Source organism: Periplaneta americana, chromosome 12 (assembly GCF_040183065.1).
Source record: "Periplaneta americana isolate PAMFEO1 chromosome 12, P.americana_PAMFEO1_priV1, whole genome shotgun sequence".
NCBI classification, from domain to species: Eukaryota; Metazoa; Arthropoda; class Insecta; order Blattodea; family Blattidae; genus Periplaneta; species Periplaneta americana.
In genome coordinates, this window is record NC_091128.1 from 43220773 (window position 1) to 43241189 (window position 20417).

Consider the following 20417-nt stretch of genomic DNA (forward strand, 5'->3'; position numbering starts at 1 on the left):
GTAAGGTTGGCCATGCCTGGTTCCAATTTCTCGACGCTTCTCACAGATACAGAAAGTCTCTGGACAAAGCTAGTAGCGTTATAATTTGTTACATCCAAAGAAGTTAAAATAGAAGAGAGCAATAATGATTTAAAATTATACATTGATTTATCAGCCATTCTGTCCTCAAGTGCAAATGTAATTGCAGTGGTAAACTGCGTCATAGGTCGGTCATTAGAATAATGGGGGCATTTATTACTCACACTATATGGCTCAACACGTCACTGAAACGCAAGGTCTTTGGCGGCTCACGCGGAAGGAAAGTGCGAAACGAATATTTTCTTGAAAGCTAGTACATCGAGGTCGGGGTCGGTACATTTTTATCGACTGCTCCCGGAGATGCTCCTATCTCTGATTCTACAACCCTTGTGGAACATAGCAGGCCCTTCATGTGACCAACTGCTTTATGTGCTGCATATAGCTTGCGTAATGACGTCATTCTTCTTCAGTTCTTTTTGTTTTCATTTTGTCATTATATGAAGTGTCAGAAAGCATTTGCGATGCTGCAAAAATCTGTGTCTAGTTTTTCGCGGAAATACACGTTTTAAGCATAGGCATACCTGATACCGAAAAAGTGAGAAGAGATTCGAATCCCTAAAACTAATTACGTGAAACATTTATTGTTCATGATTGTTATTGTGAGTATGATTGAGATTGTAAGTTGTTTGGGATTTGAAATAAAGTTTTGATATTTCTTTTCATTTGTATCTTTATACTCTCCGCATTTATTTTTAACAAGACGGAGCTTTCTCGTTAACTACTTCATAATTGCTTCCTCATTCCCTGAGGCTATGTATCCAGACAGCAATGCAATTGATAGTCAAAACCAGTGGGTCTCAACCTTCTTAGGTCCAGGACCCAGATATTAAATTTCAAGTTAAATTAGTACACTTTGAAAAATAAATTATTCTAATTAACCAGATCTGAAATTTAAAATAAAACGTTATATATTCACCGAACTAGTGTGATGATTGGACCGCCGTTTTTACATAAGTTATTCTATATTGGGCCAAGTGGCGGTTAACTTAAGTCGAAAATAAGAGCGTGCATGAAGTCTGTTTCTGTACTTGCTTTTCGTACACTTTTCATACTATTTCTTGGTAAAATAGGTCTACGTATCACAAATAAAATGTTTTATCCTTGACGTCTCTTCAGCCTGTGTTATCTGTCCATACTCAACACAAAACCTTTCCCCGTTCGATTCAGGGAAACCTACACTATTTTCTTGGCAGTCTCAGTAGAAGGCCTACAACATTTACCTGAGCATATCTATTGCCTGGTGAACACTATGTATTAGGTCTCTCCAAGGAAGTTTTAGTCTACCCAAATGTCTTGTTCCGTCTGGAGCGCTTGATGATGTAATCATTCTTCTTTGCCAGGATATATAGGAACAATTTTAATCATCTATTTCAGATTATTGCAGTTAAATAATTGCTATTAATATAAACTCTCCTAATATCTTTGTTCCTTAGGTATTTGCACATGTTACTTTCGTTAGTTGGTTCTAATTTTTTTCGCAATATTTTATTTTCAAATATGATTAGTACATGGTAGTTTTTTTACTCGGTACTCATTTTTCTTTCAATAACAATTAACAAATAATCTGTAAAAAGTAATGTTATCAGCAACATAGGAAAACTGTTGTTTCGAAATGCGAAACTTATTACAATGTATGCGCCATGTTGATGATTAATTTTTTTATATCTTTGTGTTTTCTTTTCATTCTGCCACCAATATTTCGCGTCTATTATGCATAAATAATGTAAAATTAAAGTAAATAGACACGTAGTCGGAAAATATTATATCTGAAACAAAACTGCAAAATTTTTGTTTCTTTCTGTATACCGATTTCCACTGTGTTTTGCGCTTAAATTACCACCTTAAATCTGGGGGACGAAGCAACGGCAACTTAATTCGAGAAGGTTTTGGATTGGCTATTTCTGTTGCCGAAGAAACTTTTAATGAACATAATAGTTTGTCAGTAATATTCTACCTATCAAAAACTGTACAATTTTTGTTAGGTACTGTCTTTATACCGATTTTCAATATGTTTTCGGGTTGTATTATCATTTTAAATAAAGAAGAAGCAGTGATTACTTATTCAATACAGTTTTGGATTGGACTACTTCTGTTACCGAAGAAATTTTGAGTACAAGACTTTCCGTAAGTTGAATCTGGCACAGGTCTGCTAGGCTGGCAACAGCTCTCTACCTCTTTGTGTACATCTTTTTTATTTTACTCTACTTCTTGCCATTTATTGACTGCATTTCCATTTGTGTTCACTTTATATTTCATTCCTTCAATTTATACTTTCTTTTTCTTAGTCGTTGATCGGTCAAGTAAGTTTATCCATATGTCATTTCTCCCTCCTTTTTCATATGAAGATAAAGACAGATCCAGTCTTCGAAAAGTCATATACACTGTATTTTATTGCCAATCTAAAAAAATCTAACCTAGACTTCTCTTATGTTATAAGTCTTACTTATTGGCTTTTAAGAAACCCGGAGGTTCATTGCCGCCCTCACATAAGCACGCCATTGATCCCTATCCTGAGCAAGATTAATCCAGTCTCTACCATCACATCCCACCTCCCTCAAATCCATTTTAATATTATCTTCCCATCTACGTCTCGGCCTCCCCAAAGGTCTTTTTCCCGCCGGCCTCCCAACTATCACTCTATATGCATTTCTGGATTCGCCCATACGTGCTACATGCCCTGCCCATCTCAAGCGTCTGGATTTAATGTTCCTAATTATGTCAGGTGAAAAATACAATGCGTGCAGTTCTGCGTTGTGTAACTTTCTCCATTCTCCTGTAACTTCATCCCTCTTAGCCCCAAATATTTTCCTAAGAACCTTATTGTCAAACACCCTTAATCTCTGTTCCTCTCTCAAAGTGAGAGTCCAAGCTTCACAACCATATAGAACAACCGGTAATATAACTGTTTTATAAATTCTAACTTTCAGATTTTTTGACAGCAGACTAGATGACAAAAGCTTCTCAACCGAATAATAACAGGCATTTCCCATATTTATTCTGCGTTTAATTTCCTCCTGAGTGTCATTTATATTTGTTACTATTGCTCCAAGATATTTGAATTTTTCCACCTCTTCGAAGGATAAATATCCAATTTTTATATTTCCATTTCGTACAATATTCTGGTCACGAGACATAATCATATACTTTGTCTTTTCGGGATTTACTTCCATCCCTATCGCTTTACTTGCTTCAAGTAGAATTTCCGTGTTTTCCCTAATCGTTTGTGGATTTTCTCCTAACATATTCACGTCATCCGCATAGACAAGAAGTTGATGTAACCCGTTCAATTCCAAACCCTCTGTGTTGTCCTGAACTTTCCTAATGGCATATTCTAGAGCAAAGTTAAAAAGTAGAGGTAACAATGCATCTCCCTGCTTTAGCCCGCAGTGAATTGGAAAAGCATCAGATAGAAACTCGCCTATACGGACTCTGCTGCAAGTTTCACAAAGAAACATTTTAATTAATCGAACTAGTTTCTTGGGAATACCAAATTCAATAAGAATATCATATAAAACTTCTCTCATAACCGAGTCATACGCCTTTTTGAAATCTATGAATAACTGATGTACTGTACCCTTATACTCCCATTTTTTCTCCAATATCTGTCGAATACAAAAAATCTGATCAATAGTCGATTTATTACGCCTAAAACCACACTGATGATACCCAATAATTTCATCTACATATGGAGTTAATCTTCTCAAAAGGATATTCGACAAAATTTTATACGACGTCAACAAAAGTAATATTCCTCGAAAGTTACTACAGTTAGTCTTGTCCCCCTTCTTAAAGATAGGTACGATTATGGACTCCTTCCATTGTTCTGGTATAATTTCCTTGTCCCAAATTGCAAGTACAAGTTTATAAATTTCGTTAGATAATGCGCTTCCACCCTCTTGTATTAATTCTGCTGGAATTTGATCAATACTTGGAAGACTTGTACTTTTTCAGATTTTCTATTGTATGTTATAGGTCTGAAATATGAAATCATTCACTTTTGCGATGACGTTATGTTGCTATTCGCGGTTAAGAGTAGGCAATTGCTCTTGCAGTAGTAGCGTTGCTTCAAAGCTAGCGCAGAGTCCATCTGTAATAAGTATGTACTCACGCATACAGTAACAATAGCGTCCCTTTCCTGCAACTGGCAGTATTGTCAACAGACTTAAATAACAACAAAGAATCGGAGTGAGAACACAGCGTGTTAACTGACGGAAGTGGTTGAAGGGAAGGAACATCACTCATTTTAACACTGAGGCCGCGTCTGAAGTAACAGACAGTTACGTAGCATATAAATGCCTGTATTATTCTGTATTATCTACTGTTCGAACGCGCCAGCTAATTCCTGTGCACTCACACTCGTAGCACACAAAGTTCTCTCTGGTTAAAAAGTGGAATTTCGTTTTTTGTACTTTCCAGTGACTATACTAGCAATCAACGTATGTCATAGAATAACTTGAATTCCTTTGTTTGAATGAGATGTTTATAAAATAGACAGGTGCACAGCTATGCTGCATAAGTGTACGTAGAACTACGTCTGGGTGCGGTCACCTGGAGACAGGGGGAATACAAGGAGTACAAGAGGAATACAATGAGAATAATACAAAGGAAATACCAGGCAGATATAAAGAGAACAATTTCCTGAAATCTTGTCCCTTATTAAGCATTTTTTTAGCTTACTTATTGTGTAAAGTTTTTTTTTAAGTTTATTATAAGCCAAGTAATATAATTATATATATGATTGTCTCACATTATCTTGGGACTACTACGTGTTCGTTTTAATGTTATTTTATATCAGGAGTCACCTTGTCCGTCCAATATTAGTGTGTTTTAATGTGTCAAAGTTTTTAGTCAGTGTGAATTTTAGTTATACAATAATGTAATTTCACCACACAAAAAGAAAAACAATAGGCATGGGTGCAAATAGCCATTGATGCTGACGCGCCCTTCAAATTTCACTATCTATCTATCTATAATTATATATATATATATATATATATATATATATATATATATATATATATATATATATATATTTAAATTCTCCCCTTATTTCTTTAACTTGCTGTGTTTGGCAAGTTTTATAATATATTGAAGGGATCCCTGATAAAAGGAGGTAGTTCCTGTTTTACAAAGTTGTGAAAAACAAAAACGTTCTAAAAAAAATTCACATTTTAACTGAGCTTTCTTTTTTCAGAGTATGTCGTAGGTACCTAAGAGTTTCATTTTATCACTCAATCATTCATTATAATCTGCAATTTAGGGGGGTAAAATGCAATCATATAATGGAGCTACTCCCTTTTTGCAATAAAATTGAATGTAATTAACCACATTTTGAACTCAACACACATATATTATTGCGAATATCATGAACTAAAACACAAGACATAGCAGATATACCTCTCTCTCTCTCTCTCTATATATATATATATATATATATATATATAATGGTTTATTTAACCTGGCAGAGTTAAGACCATACGGCCTTCTCTAACACTCAAGCAGGAGTATAACTGCGTTACAAAAAACAATAAAAGTTTACAAAGTACACTAAAATGTGTGTTTATATATATATATATATATATATATATATATATATATATATATATATATATGAAGAGTCCACTGCAAGAATGATGGCTGTCATTTGGAATACATTTTGCAGGAGAAGCAATTGAAAGTTTGAAATGCTTAGCGCTCAAAGCTTAACTATGATTTTCCGATCATTACTGGACAATGACTATCAGTGTTAATGCCATATAACTCTGTATGTACATACTATATGGCTTAAGCTATGCATTGACAATCTTGGTTCATTTTCGACAGGAAAGTAACATCCATCATTCTTGCAGTGGACTCTTCGTATATATATATATATATATATATATATATATATATATATATATATATATATAATAAATTTAGTCTACTAGATCACGTAAGGGCAAGGGCCTCCTGATGGACTGGGCTTGGCTCAGTAGACTTCACTCGTTAGGTGAGCCGATCCTAAGGAGCGTTCTATGTACACAAACACTATATGCACTTGTAAGATTCGCACCACACTATACACTGAGGACGGTGGCTTCTAGATTTCTCCATAGCTGTCTGTCTCTTGTACTGCTCGTCCAATGTGGTCCTGCCTTCTTCTTGAAGAAATCGGCCCATCTGGTTATCTGGCGTCCCACTCTTCTCCTGCCGATCCTGGGATCCCACAATGTCAGTCTGTGCGTCCATCGTCTGTGGTCCATCCTTACCACGTGCCCTCCCCATTTCCACTTCAGGCTTTCTGCGATGATTAGGACGTGTTTCATGCCGGTACGGTTGCGTAGCTCCTCGTTCCTGACTTTGTTCCTCAGAGAAAGTTGCAGGAGATATATATATATATATATATAGGGAACTGTAAATAATGTCATTAATTTCAGAGAGTTACTCTTTGAGATATTCCAAACAAAATTAATACAATTTTTCTCGTTTTTGCTTGCTTTTAGAAATAAAAATTGTTTCATATGAAAGATTATAAAGCCATTGATTGATTACCAATATTCTCACTGCTCAGTCAATTTAAGAGAGCAGTGTATTATTATAATAAATTACTATTCAAAGAATTTTAGTTTTGTCCTTTAAATGTGAAAAAATATGATGCGGACAGAATATAACATTCTAAAATTTCTTTGCAGAACGAAAAGTTACATTTATTCGGCTTAGATTTCTGCACACTTAAAGGATAAAAGTAAAATTATTTTAATCATTTGTTATCATACTTGTAATATTCTGTTCTTTTAAATTCACTGAACAGTTAGGGATCTAAATCAATGGCTTTCCCAGAACAAGCTATGAAATATTTCATACAAAACAGATTTTAACTCGAAAAGGAAATAAAAACGATCAAAATGTTGTTTAACTTTTTTATTTGAAATATCTCAAAGAATAACCCTCTGAAATTAATGACACTACTTACGGTTCACCCTGTATTTAGCTGCAGGAGCTACCACCTTTTTGAAACCAAATCTATCAAATTCTAAGAATCACACTTCTTGCACCAAAAGATCGGGCGTATTTTTTAACTTATGGAAGAAGAAAAGCATTAATTTGACCAGAAAGTGGAGTCATTCCCAGTTATCTTACAAGAAGAATGGTATTCAGAATTATTTGCAAGCAGTGATTGAAGTTTTTAAGAAATGTTATTGCAATTCCGTGTGTTTCTGTTCTCAGAGCATCAATAGCATTTTGAACGAAGTACAAGGACTCTTGCAGTGCAGAACACTGTGCTTCCATTTTTATTCTTTCAGGTAAACTGACTCAAGTGGTATTAAAAAAATAGCTAAGCTTAATGCCGCATGTCCATAGGGCATAAATCATTCCATACTAAGCTTCGGACAATCGCTTAATATGCCATTTTTTATATATTTTTATTTAAGCTGCGGTTATTTATTTATTTAAGCTGATAGAGATAAGGCCATCAGGCCTTCTCTTCCCCTCTACCAAGGGATTACAACTACAATATTAAGAATACAATTACAATTATAATTACAATTAATATTAAATTTACTTTCGAGGAATATCACTTTTGTTGACGTCGTAGAAAATTTTGTCCAATATTCTTTTGAGAAGATTAACTCCGTACGTAGATGAAATTATTGGGGATCATCAGTGCGGTTTTCGGCGTAATAGATCGACTATTGATCAGATTTTTTGTATTCGACAGATAATGGAGAAAAAATGGGAGTATAAGGGTACAGTACATCAGTTATTCATAGATTTCAAAAAGGCATATGACTCGGTTAAGAGGGAAGTATTATATGATATTCTTATTGAATTTGGTATTCCCAAGAAACTAGTTCGATTAATTAAAATGTGTCTCAGTGAAACATACAGCAGAGTCCGTATAGGTCAGTTTCTATCTGATGCTTTTCCAATTCACTGCGGGCTAAAGCAGGGAAATGCACTATCACCTTTACTTTTTAACTTCGCTCTAGAATATGCCATTAGGAAAGTTCAGGATAACAGGCAGGGTTTGGAATTGAACGGGTTACATCAACTTCTTGTCTATTGGGATGACGTGAATATGTTAGGAGAAAATACACAAACGATTAGGGAAAACACGGAAATTTTACTTAAAGCAAGTAAAGCGATCGGTTTGGAAGTAAATCCCGAAAAGACAAAGTATATGATTATGTCTCGTGACCAGAATATTGTACGAAATGGAAATATAAAAATTGGATATTTATCCTTCGAAGAGGTGGAAAAATTCAAATATCTTGGAGCAACAGTAACAAATATAAATTACACTCGGGAGGAAATTAAACGCAGAATAAATATGGGAAATGCCTGTTATTATTCGGTTGAGAAGCTCTTATCATCCAGTCTGCTGTCCAAAAATCTGAAAGTTAGAATTTATAAAACAGTTATATTACCGGTTCTTCTGTATGGTTGTGAAACTTGGACTCTCACTCTGAGAGAGGAACATAGGTTAAGGGTGTTTGAGAAGAAGGTGCTTAGGAAAATATTTGGGGCTAAGCGGGATGAAGTTACAGGAGAATGGAGAAAGTTACACAACACAGAACTGCACGCATTGTATTCTTCACCTGACATAATTAGGAACTTAAAATCCAGACGTTTGAGATGGGCAGGGCATGTAGCACGTATGGGCGAATCCAGAAATGCATATAGAGTGTTAGTTGGGAGACCGGAGGGAAAAAGACCTTTAGGGAGGCCGAGACGTAGATGGGAGGATAATATTAAAATGGATTTGAGGGAGGTGGGGTATGATGATACAGACTGGATTAATCTTGCACAGGATAGGGACCGATGGCGGGCTTATGTGAGGGCGGCAATGAACCTTCGGGTTTCTTAAAAGCAATTTGTAGGTAAGTAAGTAAGTATTAATATTAAATTTACAAATACAATAAGAATCAAAGTACTAAAATATTAACTGATTAATAATAGCTAGATAGTTCATTGTAAAAGTTAAGAAGAGAGAAAAAATTTTTTTTATTAATTAAGTAAAAAGTGAACGTACTCTACGCAGTAAGAAAATGCTTAATAAGTTTGCTTTTGAACGCTACTAAATTCCGACAGTCTCTGATGTCACTGGGTAGGGTATTCCACAAGCGAGAGCGAGATTGTGTATGATGATGAATACGATGTCTTGTGTGTTGGTATGGCTAGTATCCGGCTATTTTGCGTGCGTGTGAAGAGATTATGATATGATGACAGGTAACTGAAACGGGAGGCAAGGTAGGTAGGTGTAGAAGTGTGAAGGACTTGGAAAAGGAGAACAAGAGAATGAAAATTTCTACGTTCGTTAAGCCGTAGCCAGTTTAGAGTTTGGAAGGATGGGGTAATGTGGTCAGCGCGACGGACATCGCACACGAAGCGAACACAAGAATTATGAACACGTTGTAATCTTTGCGACTGGTTGACATTGAGGTCAGTCAGTAGAAAATCACAAAATCGAAGTGGGGCATTACTAGTGTTTCCACTAGTATTTTCTTGAGTGATAGTGGAAGGAATTTTCGAATGCTGTTTAAGGAATGTAGTATGGAAAGCACTTTTTTGGTAATATGGGTTACTTGGTTATTCCAGTTTAAATACGTATCAACGTAAACTCCAAGGTTTTTAACAAAGGAAGCAAAAGGGATTATTGTGTCGTTTAACTTGGCTGGAAGAACAGGAGTAATGTTGCATAATAGACGTTGATGTCCCACTAGGATTGCTTGTGATTTTCTTGCATTGAGAGTCAAACCAAACTTTCTGGTCCATGCAGATATAGATTCAAAGTCCTCGTTAAGATTGTGTATTACGTCATTGAGTGAGTCAGGGGTTGTATGGATATAGATTTGTAAATCGTCTGCGTAGTGGTGATGCTTACAGTGCTGTAGAGTCGAGGGGATGTCATTTACGTAAATAGTGAGTAGTAGTGGTGATAGAACAGATCCTTGCGGGATTCCAGAATCGACGATACGTCAAGAGGAAGTTCAGCTTCCAATCGAAATACACTGCTGACGTTCGCTGAGATAAGAGGAGGACCAAGAAACTGTGCTTTCTGATAGTTGGAGTGATCGTAATTTTCTCGTCAGTAAGTCGATATTTACAGTGTCAAACGCTTTACTGAATTGTAGTAGTGTCAGTATTGTAATTTTACGTTTGTCCATAGCTTTTCGGATGTCTTCCGTTTCTTTCAACAGTGCAGTCGCTGTACTGTGTCGAGTCCTAAAATCTGACTAATGTGTGTCCAAGAGTTCATAACTGTTTAGGTAGTCAGTGAGTTGTCTGTGTACTATCCTCTCTAACGCTTTCGATAAGATAGGTAAAATAATAATAGGTCGATAGTCGTTAGGGGTAGTCGGCGTTTTAACTTTTTTGTGTTACGAAAGAAAATATATATCAAAATATGTCCAGAATATGCTATTTCTATACTGAAATAGAAAAATATTCACGGAAAGTAAATACATCTTAAAATATGCAATCATATCCACTAAAAATGTATGTATTAAATTATTACCGTTGTCATGGTAATCGAAGAATACCGTGTTTGCATATGGTAAATCAGTTTGCATATAAATCCGGACTCTAATGAAGACTACTGAGTGAGCAATACATGTGCTGCCATTAAGGAAGAAATCAATAATTAACTGAAACGGAAAATTTTCCGAAAAGAAAATGTAGTGGAAAATTTTCCATTTCAGTATCCTTCTCATAGCACTATGTACAGATAGCCATCCATAGTGTGATGATATCATAGTAATCGTTAGATTCGCGTGCACGGTGCTTCTGGACATGTGACGTCATATGATTTCGCGAACAAATCAGATTTACTGGAGCTCAAGTAGCGCATCAGTTACGTTGTGCTTGGCTATTATTTTATACTCGATTTTAATTTATAGAAAAATTATTATTTTATGCAAAAATAAAATAAGAATTGTGGCAGTCTTTATAGATAAGTCAAAGAAATACTGTACAATGTTTTCGCACGCAGATTTCAACAGATGTTACTTCAGCGCTTAGCAACTGACCGCAAAAAAATTGCCTCACGCCAGTGTGCAGACGTAGTTCATAATCGAGCCGCCCTTGTAGCGATTATACAGGGACATCATTTTATGTTTACTAACATTTCTAATATTAACCTGGCTATACCTTTGGGTTGACGGTTGAAAACCGGAAACACCGTTTGCTACCCCCTTCCACGACTGGAGTTCGATGATACTGGCGTAAAATACAAGCAAATCACTTTACTAGGTGCAGGAGGGAAGAAAAGTAGTTCATCCATTTACGTAAACTAGGAAATTTCGCGATTCTGAGTTTGATAATTTTCATTAGGATTTTCTTTAATCAAAATACAGTACAGTATTAACAATAAGTGTTTTTACTCACGAACTGAGCTATCCATTCGGACGTATTCATGATGCAGTGTACATTATACTGTCTACAGCACATTAGCGTACAATATAGAGAATGAAGTTAAATTGAAAAATAATCATAATATAGATATTTAAACACATTTTTGAAAATGGTGGCCGTTCATTTCGATAAAGGCTTCAGTTTTTTTTTTTTTTTTCATATTGTCGCGCTATAGACTATTGTACCTAATTCCAGTTACTAGTTTCGTCCTTCGTACTAGTAACTCATGTTGGAATAATTCTGTACCTATCCTATACTATAAAAGAGTACCTTACATACTGTAAATTCAATCTTCACTTCTGCCCGATCCGAAAAGATATAATTACTAAGACATGCTGTCTACTGTCCGTCCAAGTGGTTTTGTCCAGGGTTGTAGAAAGGAGGGAAATCACATAACAATTAATTAACGAGGCCCCTTTATTTTAGTTATTTTAAACAGTTTTATATATTGTTTTCAGAAAAGAGCTAAGACAGCCCAGCCACTAGCCTATACAAAGGGCCGAGCGGAAGCGGGTGGGAGGAACCGGGATGCGATGTAGGCAAACGGACGACAGTACCTGTGCGAAAGTATTATTCAATATTGAAAGCTCTTTCGTCACTGGAAAACGCGAAAATATTTCTGGAACGTACTATACTCACTAACTCAGTACTGTTTGTGTTTACGACCGTAAGGCGACTTTGACTGTATACGCTTGGTTCTGTGTGGAGAACGGTTGAAGTTTACTAGTAGAGGGGATGGGGGTGAAGTGCATTCAAAAACTCAGGTACAATAAAAATTGAAGTAAAAATAAAATGATGTCCCTGTAGTTCTATAAATTGCCAGAGAGTCGTTAAATTTCAAGTTTGGCGTCTTTAAAAACGAAATCCATCTTGTAAAATAAAATGTGTCATATTTTGTGTGTTAGTATTGACTACGCTACTCGATATGGAATGATTTTGTGTTTAATCCGCGCTGAAAAGCTGTCAAGGGTTGAATCTGTCTTGCTCAGGAGAGTAGGCCGCGCTTCTTGTTGGAGGCGTAGGCTACAACTGACTGTTCACACGAGTAGGTTCCAACCTTCAAGTTGCATCCAAGACCTCGAACGACACGCCTTTGCTTCCTCCCATTAAATAAGTTGAGACTTTTAATGGCTTGCAATGTGATGATCCCGACGATTCCCACGCACAACCGCCACAGGGAGCTGCTGATTCTGCTGTATTGTAGACATAGACGATCTGTTTCACGATTTACTAATTGAATGGTTTTCTGTTCTGTTGCAGTACTATGAGATGTCATACGGCCTCAACGTGGAGATGCACAAGCAGGTAATGTACATACTATGCGCTGAATTGTACTGGGATCGCTTTCTAAAAGTTTATACTTTCAGAACTGACAGTTATGTAAACTAGGAACCATTCACGTACAGATATTTCCAGATTATAAAAAGGCTGTTTGCTGATCAGTAGACAGCGGAAAAAAAAAGTCAGATAAAAGTCATGTTTACGGTTTGCAAGTACTGTACGCACAGACTATGGCACAAGTAAAGGATTCAGTCACTGTTGTCATCTAGCAGATATCGCATATACTTTTAGCACAAGAAGGGGTGGGCCTTGTTTGATACACCGCAGTGTGTAAGAGCTTTCAGTTCTATTCAAAACCTGCTTTACAGGGAGCTACTACCTGAAAGCCAGATTTGTATAATACATTCGTTACTGGAGGTACGTTAACAGAAATACACAATTTAAGTCACTCAGTATTGTGTGCACTCATAGTTGAGTTCTGGAGTCTTGTCAGCTCACTTGAGTTGTGTGGATATAAAAGGAAGAATTGTGACGGTGTCGTGTATAGTTCCTGGAGTAGCTCAGTCTGTAGAGCGTTCGCGCGCTAAGCGAAGGGTCCCGGGATCGATACCCCGCTCCGAAACAATTTTTCCATGAAATTATTCAAATTATTCAGCTTTCAGTGCATTGGACTAAATTGTAGCTCTAATTAAAAGTAATAATATTGTAAAACATATTGCGGACTTACATAAATGTGTATTAATTTGAGTAGATCCTTGCTACATCGGTTTAATTCACTGCCTGAAATCCCGGTTGTGCTCTCCTAAACGATCAGTAAACGATCTTTACTTCCAGAAAAAAGAAGCTCACCTCCACTTGTGGAAAAATTTGAAGTATTAGGAGAGTATCGGTTCTCTTTATTTTCCAACTCAACCACTGGATGGATCCATCTTCCTTCCTCAGTGCTTTGAGTTACAGATCGATTGTATCTAATATACTGTATAAAAGTGAATGTGGGTATGTATGTGTGTATGCTCTCTATACAAATCTACACGCTTTGACCGATATGTGCCAAAGTTTGCACATTTAACCTTCATAACCAGGAGAAAAACATAGGCTATATTAAAATTGTGCAATTGGACGTTAAATTAATTAAAAAATAAAACATATAAATAAAAACGATCAAACATTCATGTGTAATATTGAAATGCATCTTCTACAGTCATTTGTGTTTTTATTATTGTCTGTTGTATTCAACATCGACTTTCACGAGGCTGTGGAAATTATAACACGAAATTAAATAACATTGTTGATACACATAATGAAGGCTAAAACTAGATAATTCGTGCAATAAGTAGGCTATCTCTACGCAGTCCAGGACCGTATTATGAATTCCTCGATGCAGTTGTGGATAGTGAGCAGGCTATGTCTTATCCAATTGAATTCTAGAATTCTTTCGAACTACAAGGATTGCTATTACATTATTTACTTAATATTGAATAACCAGAAGTACTATTGCGAAATATTGACCCACCAAAATTATGCACCAACAAGAACTGGTGTGAAGAACTCATGCAAAACGTAATAGAAGTGGCAATATTACCTGGAAAAACGAAAGGAGAATATGTTTTTATCTCACGTATTGCTATGATACCCATTCGATTTTAAGCAACTGCAATTTCAGTGCGACTAGCATTTGTAATGGCCATATTAAAATGAAGCTCAAGGATAGCAGCTCAAAGTTGCAGACATTGACTTAAAAACTGCGTGTTTTTCACATCCTGGACTATATTTTATACAAAGGAGTGGAAAAAAATTTACACATATCAAAAAGCAATTTAGTGATAATTCTGTCATGTTGCTAATGTAGTATGTGAATGTACGTAAGGCGACTGAAAATAACACTGTATTAATTCTAAAATATATGTACGTCTCTCAAAATATTGTTGTTCACGTCCGAAAATATATTACTGCGAAATTCTATCTGTATAATCACGTTGCAAATGTAGTATGTTATGCATTGTGGAAATATCAATCTCTTAATTTCTAAAATACGTCTCCCTGAATATTACTCTTTATGTTAAAAAAATCACTTATTGCAAGTTTATATTGTATCCGTATTATGTGTATAAAATAAGAATTAATATAATATGTTCTGAATTTGTAACATATAGTTTTCCAAGTCATATTGAAAAAAACTGTGTATGATATAAGTGGGTGTACAGCGGTCAAGGGGTAAAAAATCTTGCAATATAAATTAAATTATATATGTGCATAATTATTGATTCGATGCTGAAACTGATCAGAAAGAGGAAAAGGAATCACATTTTCGTTGGGTTTTACTTTGTTTAAGTTTGATTTTTCTATTATTTTATTTGTATTTCTGGCGATGTGGAAGAAAGGCCTAATGGCCTTAACTACACCAGAATGAATAAATAAAAACAAATATATAAATTTAAAAAAACCGTTGAACGTCGGGCACATGATGACATGTTTTCTTTCCGATGCCTGATTTACAACTGTTTTAAATTGAGTTAACTTTCGTAGGCATTTCACTAAGGCTACGTTAAGTAAAGATTCATCTTAGCTTGTACAGACAATTCGGTTTGGTTGTCTATAGTTAGGTTTCCGAGATTTCCGAAAATGTAATAACCACTTTAATTAAAAGTAGAAGCAGAAAGGAAAACACGTGCAACGCCGGGTGCTTTGAGGTAGTTTATTATGTATGTATTTATTTACACTGCAAGTGGGCAAGCACCCGGTGGCAGTGGTATATACAATATTAACAATACACAGTTAAAATGATAAGCTATACACAATAAAATTTACAATACATAATACAATTTACAACACATATACAATTTTATACACAATACAATAAGAATACACAATACAATTTAACACAATAATAATAAAACATAAAATAAAACACCTAATTTTACAACACAACCTACATAATTATGTATAGGTCCTACATAAGTTTTAATAGTCTTTCACTTTACTCTCATCTCATTCCCTGTAGTGGCACTATGACGCATTTCACTGACACTTTAGCACACATTTCACTGACACTCTGTAACACATTTCACTGACACTATAGAACACATTTCATTGACGCTATAAATTATCACTGATCGGAACTGTTCACTGCACTGTAAAACCATAACTTCACTGACTCACCTCGCTTCACTGATACAACAGTTCAAATAAGTCAAATAATTGCATTCTTATGCATACTTATAAACAGAACTACATTTAAACTAAACATTTCTAGTCTAAGGCCCTCTTACACGCTATTTTTAAATAATTTACAATTCAAACCAAGGAAGTAAACTCGTCAGGCTAGATAAATACATGTCACCTTAAAAAATTAAATGTTGAATATCACCTTAATTTTAATTTTCACTTTATACACAACTCTTTAAATTATTCTTGAATCTCCTTAAGGAAGGACAGCCCTCAAAGACCGCTGCAGGTAGGTCATTCCAATCATTTATAGTTCTATTTAAAAATGAGAATTTACCTACATCCGTTTTCTGTTTCCTACATTTGATTTTAAAATCATGATCGTTCCTACCATAGTACGTTGGCTTTTCTAACCGAGCCGTTATGTCTACCCATGCTTTCTGACCTAGATGTGCTATATACAATGATGTTATTCTAGTTTTCCTACGTCTGTTTTCCAAAGTTTCCCATTTAAGTTCTTTTATCGTATCGTTCCCATCTTCTCTTTTACCTTTAACAAATTTAGCTGCCCTATACTGTATTCTTTCTAAGGAATTTATCTGATATATTCTATAGGGATCCCAACACGTAGTTCCGTATTCCATTAACGGTCGCACTAATGTTAGATATGCTATTTCCCTCGATTTGGGGCTAGCCTTTTTCAAGATTCTCATAATAAAGTGAAGTGCCCTCCATGCTTTGCCTGTAACGTTATCAACATGCTCACCCCAAGAAAGTTTGGAGTTTAAATACACTCCTAGGTATGTACAACATTGTTCTTGCGGAATTACAACACCACTGAATTCGTAATTAAGACTAGTCTCCTCTCGGGTTTTAAAAAATGTTATAGATTTACTTTTAGAACCATTTATTTTCATCCTATGCTTTAACGCCCAGTTGTAAATGTTATTCAAGTCTGTTTGAATAGACTCTACATCTGAATTATTTCTAATATTTCTATAGATAATGCAGTCGTCTGCAAATAGCCTAACATTTGATGTAATATTCTGGCATAGGTCATTTACGTATATTATAAAGAGTAAGTTATAAGTTAGTAGAAGTGTTAACAATAAATTTATCTTATTCTTTGCTGTTGCAATGTGCCTAAGTCATTCTGGGTGAAATACCTAATCTGTCACTGAAGAACCAGCGCTGTTTTTCTTTCTAAATCAGAATATCTCCGTTAAGAAGGGATAACTGTTAAAACAGTGGTCTGCGAACTTATACAAATTCAACAGTTCGCCAAGCACAGTTAATCCTAGCTTTGCGCGTGTTACCGCGCTTGCGTGATCTCCCTTTCGCGTGAAATAAAGTTGAACCTTTGTTTTGCCATTCATGGACACCTAGCGGCTATTCTTGGCCACGCTTAGTAGACAACAAATAAAAAGAATTGAGTCTTAAGTTGGTATGTTATGTTTACATGTTTTCTATGTTAAAGCAGTTTCCTTTACTTAATAATTTGAATTGTTCCGTGTAAATGTGTGCAATATTTCCCCCTCCCCCACGGAGTTTGTAATAATCTGTGTGCGTGCGTGCGTGCGTGCAAATAGTGATTAGTATTGAGTGCATTGGCGAGTTTGTGAATATTGGTACACCAAGATATAATATAATCATTGCAGTCCTTTTTTTTCTGGCGGAACGCGCCCGAACACCCTTCCGAAAACGTGTTATATTTTTCACCACGGAACTGAGGTATGTTCGAATTTCGCGCTGCCATTATAGTATTGGGAGGCTTCTCCCAACTCAATTTCGTTATCTCTCCACTGATATCATCCCTACTTGTTAACAGAATAAGGAACCTGCTTCTTATTAGAAAAAATTGTTGGACCTCCTTTGATCAACTTCACCCCTGAGACAAGTATGTTAAATGATGGTACTAGCGAGCTCGGGTTCGAATCCTGTTTGAGGTTTTCTACGTGGTTTCCCCTCAACCCATTAAGAGCAAATGCTGGGTAACTTTCGGCGGTGGACCCTGAACTCATTTCGCTGGAATGGTCACCTTCATTTCATTCAGACGCTAGATAACCACAGCAGTTGATAAAGCGTCATAAAATAACCAATTACAAATTAAATCATGGTTGCTAAAAGACTGTCATGCTGCAACAGACGTCACATGGGAAGAACATAACAGGAAGAGAAAATACTGAAGAAATAGCCATTCTGTGGAAAATCTTCTAATGCTTTGGGTACCGGTGTGTAGTTTAGTAATGTCTTTATTTCGAACCAATTTATTTTTCTGTTAACCCAAATTCAGTCAGTTTATGCTAACATGGATTTAATTTGTATTTTGTCTGAAAAGTGCATTAAGATGTGAGGGTAATTATGTTTTTAACGGATTTTTTTCTGAACTCCGTTTAGACATTGGATTCCCGATACACTGGGCAGTAATGATCTCCACGTCCGCTCCAATAAATCTTACACAGAGTTCCACCACATTTTTCTATAGAAGAAAAGCACTGCGTTTACATATATTGTAAAGAATAACATACATTTATGAAATTCGCAATATTGTAAACTGGTGCGCACGGTAGCATCGCTGCAAGTCGAAAGGTCGCGGATTCGATTGCCGTTGGATTCATGGAATTTCTGCATTGACATAATTCTTCCGGCCGCAGTTTGGCTTTGGAGTTTCACTGTCTAAGGCGGGTATAACCATAGCCCTCTCTAGTTTAGAGATGGTTATGGTATTACACTATCAAAGTTCACTGGCAAAGAATATGATATAATATTTTAATAAGATCTGTGATAAAAGTTAGGATTTTGAGTACACTACACTTTATAAAATATTTGATCAAAAATGACCCAAATTTAAGTAACAAGAACAATAGCCTCCATTTATAGTAAAAATAAAATAAAATCTTTTTTTTATCACAGATATGCGTGCCAAAATTAATTAAGAACACTACTATGTTTAACTGGAGGCCGGGTAGCTCAGTTGGTAGAGCAACTGGCTACGGACTGGAGGGTCCGGGGTTCGATCCCAAGTGGTGACGGGATTTTTCTCGTTGCCAAACTTCCAGAACGGCTCCGAGGTTCACTCAGCCTCCTTTAAAATTGAGTACGGGGTCTTTCCCGAGAGTAAAAGGCGGTCAGAGCGCGGTGCCGACCATACCACCTCATTCTAGTGCCGAGGTCATGGAAAGCATGGGGCTATACCTCCATGCCCCCCAACTGCCTTCATGTTTAATTACAAAATTAATTCAAAATATTACAATGTACATATTGCTGGAAAAGAAATAGAAATGGAAATGCCTATGGGTTAAACCAGGGATTGCAAGACGTGACAAGAAAGGTAACCATAAAAAAGTTACATAAATTATTTTAAAATGGATGAAGATAGTTATTTTTCAGTTTGTCCAGACTTTGGTATATTTCCTGTTCAGCATTTACGGTCTGTAGTATTTTATGTACACTTCTTGTCTTTTATTTCTGTTTCTGTTGTCCATGTGTAACATTTCATTTGCTTCATATTTTGACAACAACATTTTAGTTGTAGTAACAGTTCAACAATATTAAATTTACGTTTCGTCATATTCATTTCATGCTAGTCCTGTCTTTTATAGAAGATAACAAGATGCACATACATTTTATCAAAGGAAGTTTTATAAAGAAAACCTATTACATTGTCATACATATATTTTATAATATATATTTCACAAAAGAAAATAGAAGAGGTAATGTGGGTAAGGATATTTGTCCCCTGTGCGGGTGTTTTGAAGACGCAATCCATATACTCTTGAAATACAATGACAAATTACCTCAGAATTAGCTGAATAGAAAATAAATTTCTGAAGATAAACGAGAAGGTAGTTTTCATAAAACTAAGTGCATCGTTAAACGTTAACAATTTTCATAATTTAGGTAAATTTCTGTTCAGAGTCAAAATTAGATGGGAAAAGATGATAAATGAACTAGTTGAAGACAGATTATAATGTGAAATAATCCTTCACTCTACAAAAGCTATTAGTTAGGAATAACCAAATTAGTAATCTGTTAAATAGTTAAGTAAACAAGTGAAACGATGAATTAGAATAATAGTAGGAAAACATTTAGGAATTGTAAATATAGTGAATAGTGAGTTTATTATGCTATTTTTATTATTATTATTGTTATTATTATTATTATTATTATTATTATTATTATTATTATTGCACTCGTATTGTGTTGTATAGTATTATAGCATAGTAGATATAGGCTTACAGTATTAAATAGTACTAACTGTTATTATTATAGCAGAATTGTTCAAATTAAGGGGTTAGGTACAGATTACAGCAGTAAAATTTTTGGAAATATTCAATTTTTTTTCCCTCCATTACTGTATCTTGTACAATAATGAAAATTGGTATGTGTAAAACACTGTCCTTCTGCTATATGGAAAAATATTTTACGATTAAAAAAAATATTTATTTATTTTTTTCAAAATTGAAATGATGGCAGTTTACTGTGCAGTGATGAAG

General features: G+C 35.4%; 1 protein-coding gene across 4 annotated transcripts in view; it reads left to right on the forward strand.

Annotated features, from left to right (window-relative positions):
• Positions 1-20417, forward strand: part of gro (TLE family member transcriptional corepressor groucho) — a 676251-nt gene that overhangs the window by 409431 nt on the left and 246403 nt on the right. For all 4 annotated transcript variants that reach the window (XM_069841169.1, XM_069841170.1, XM_069841171.1 and 1 more), the window contains exon 4: positions 12736-12780. In XM_069841169.1, the coding sequence (XP_069697270.1) occupies positions 12736-12780 (45 nt within the window). The remainder of the gene's footprint in view (positions 1-12735; positions 12781-20417) is intronic.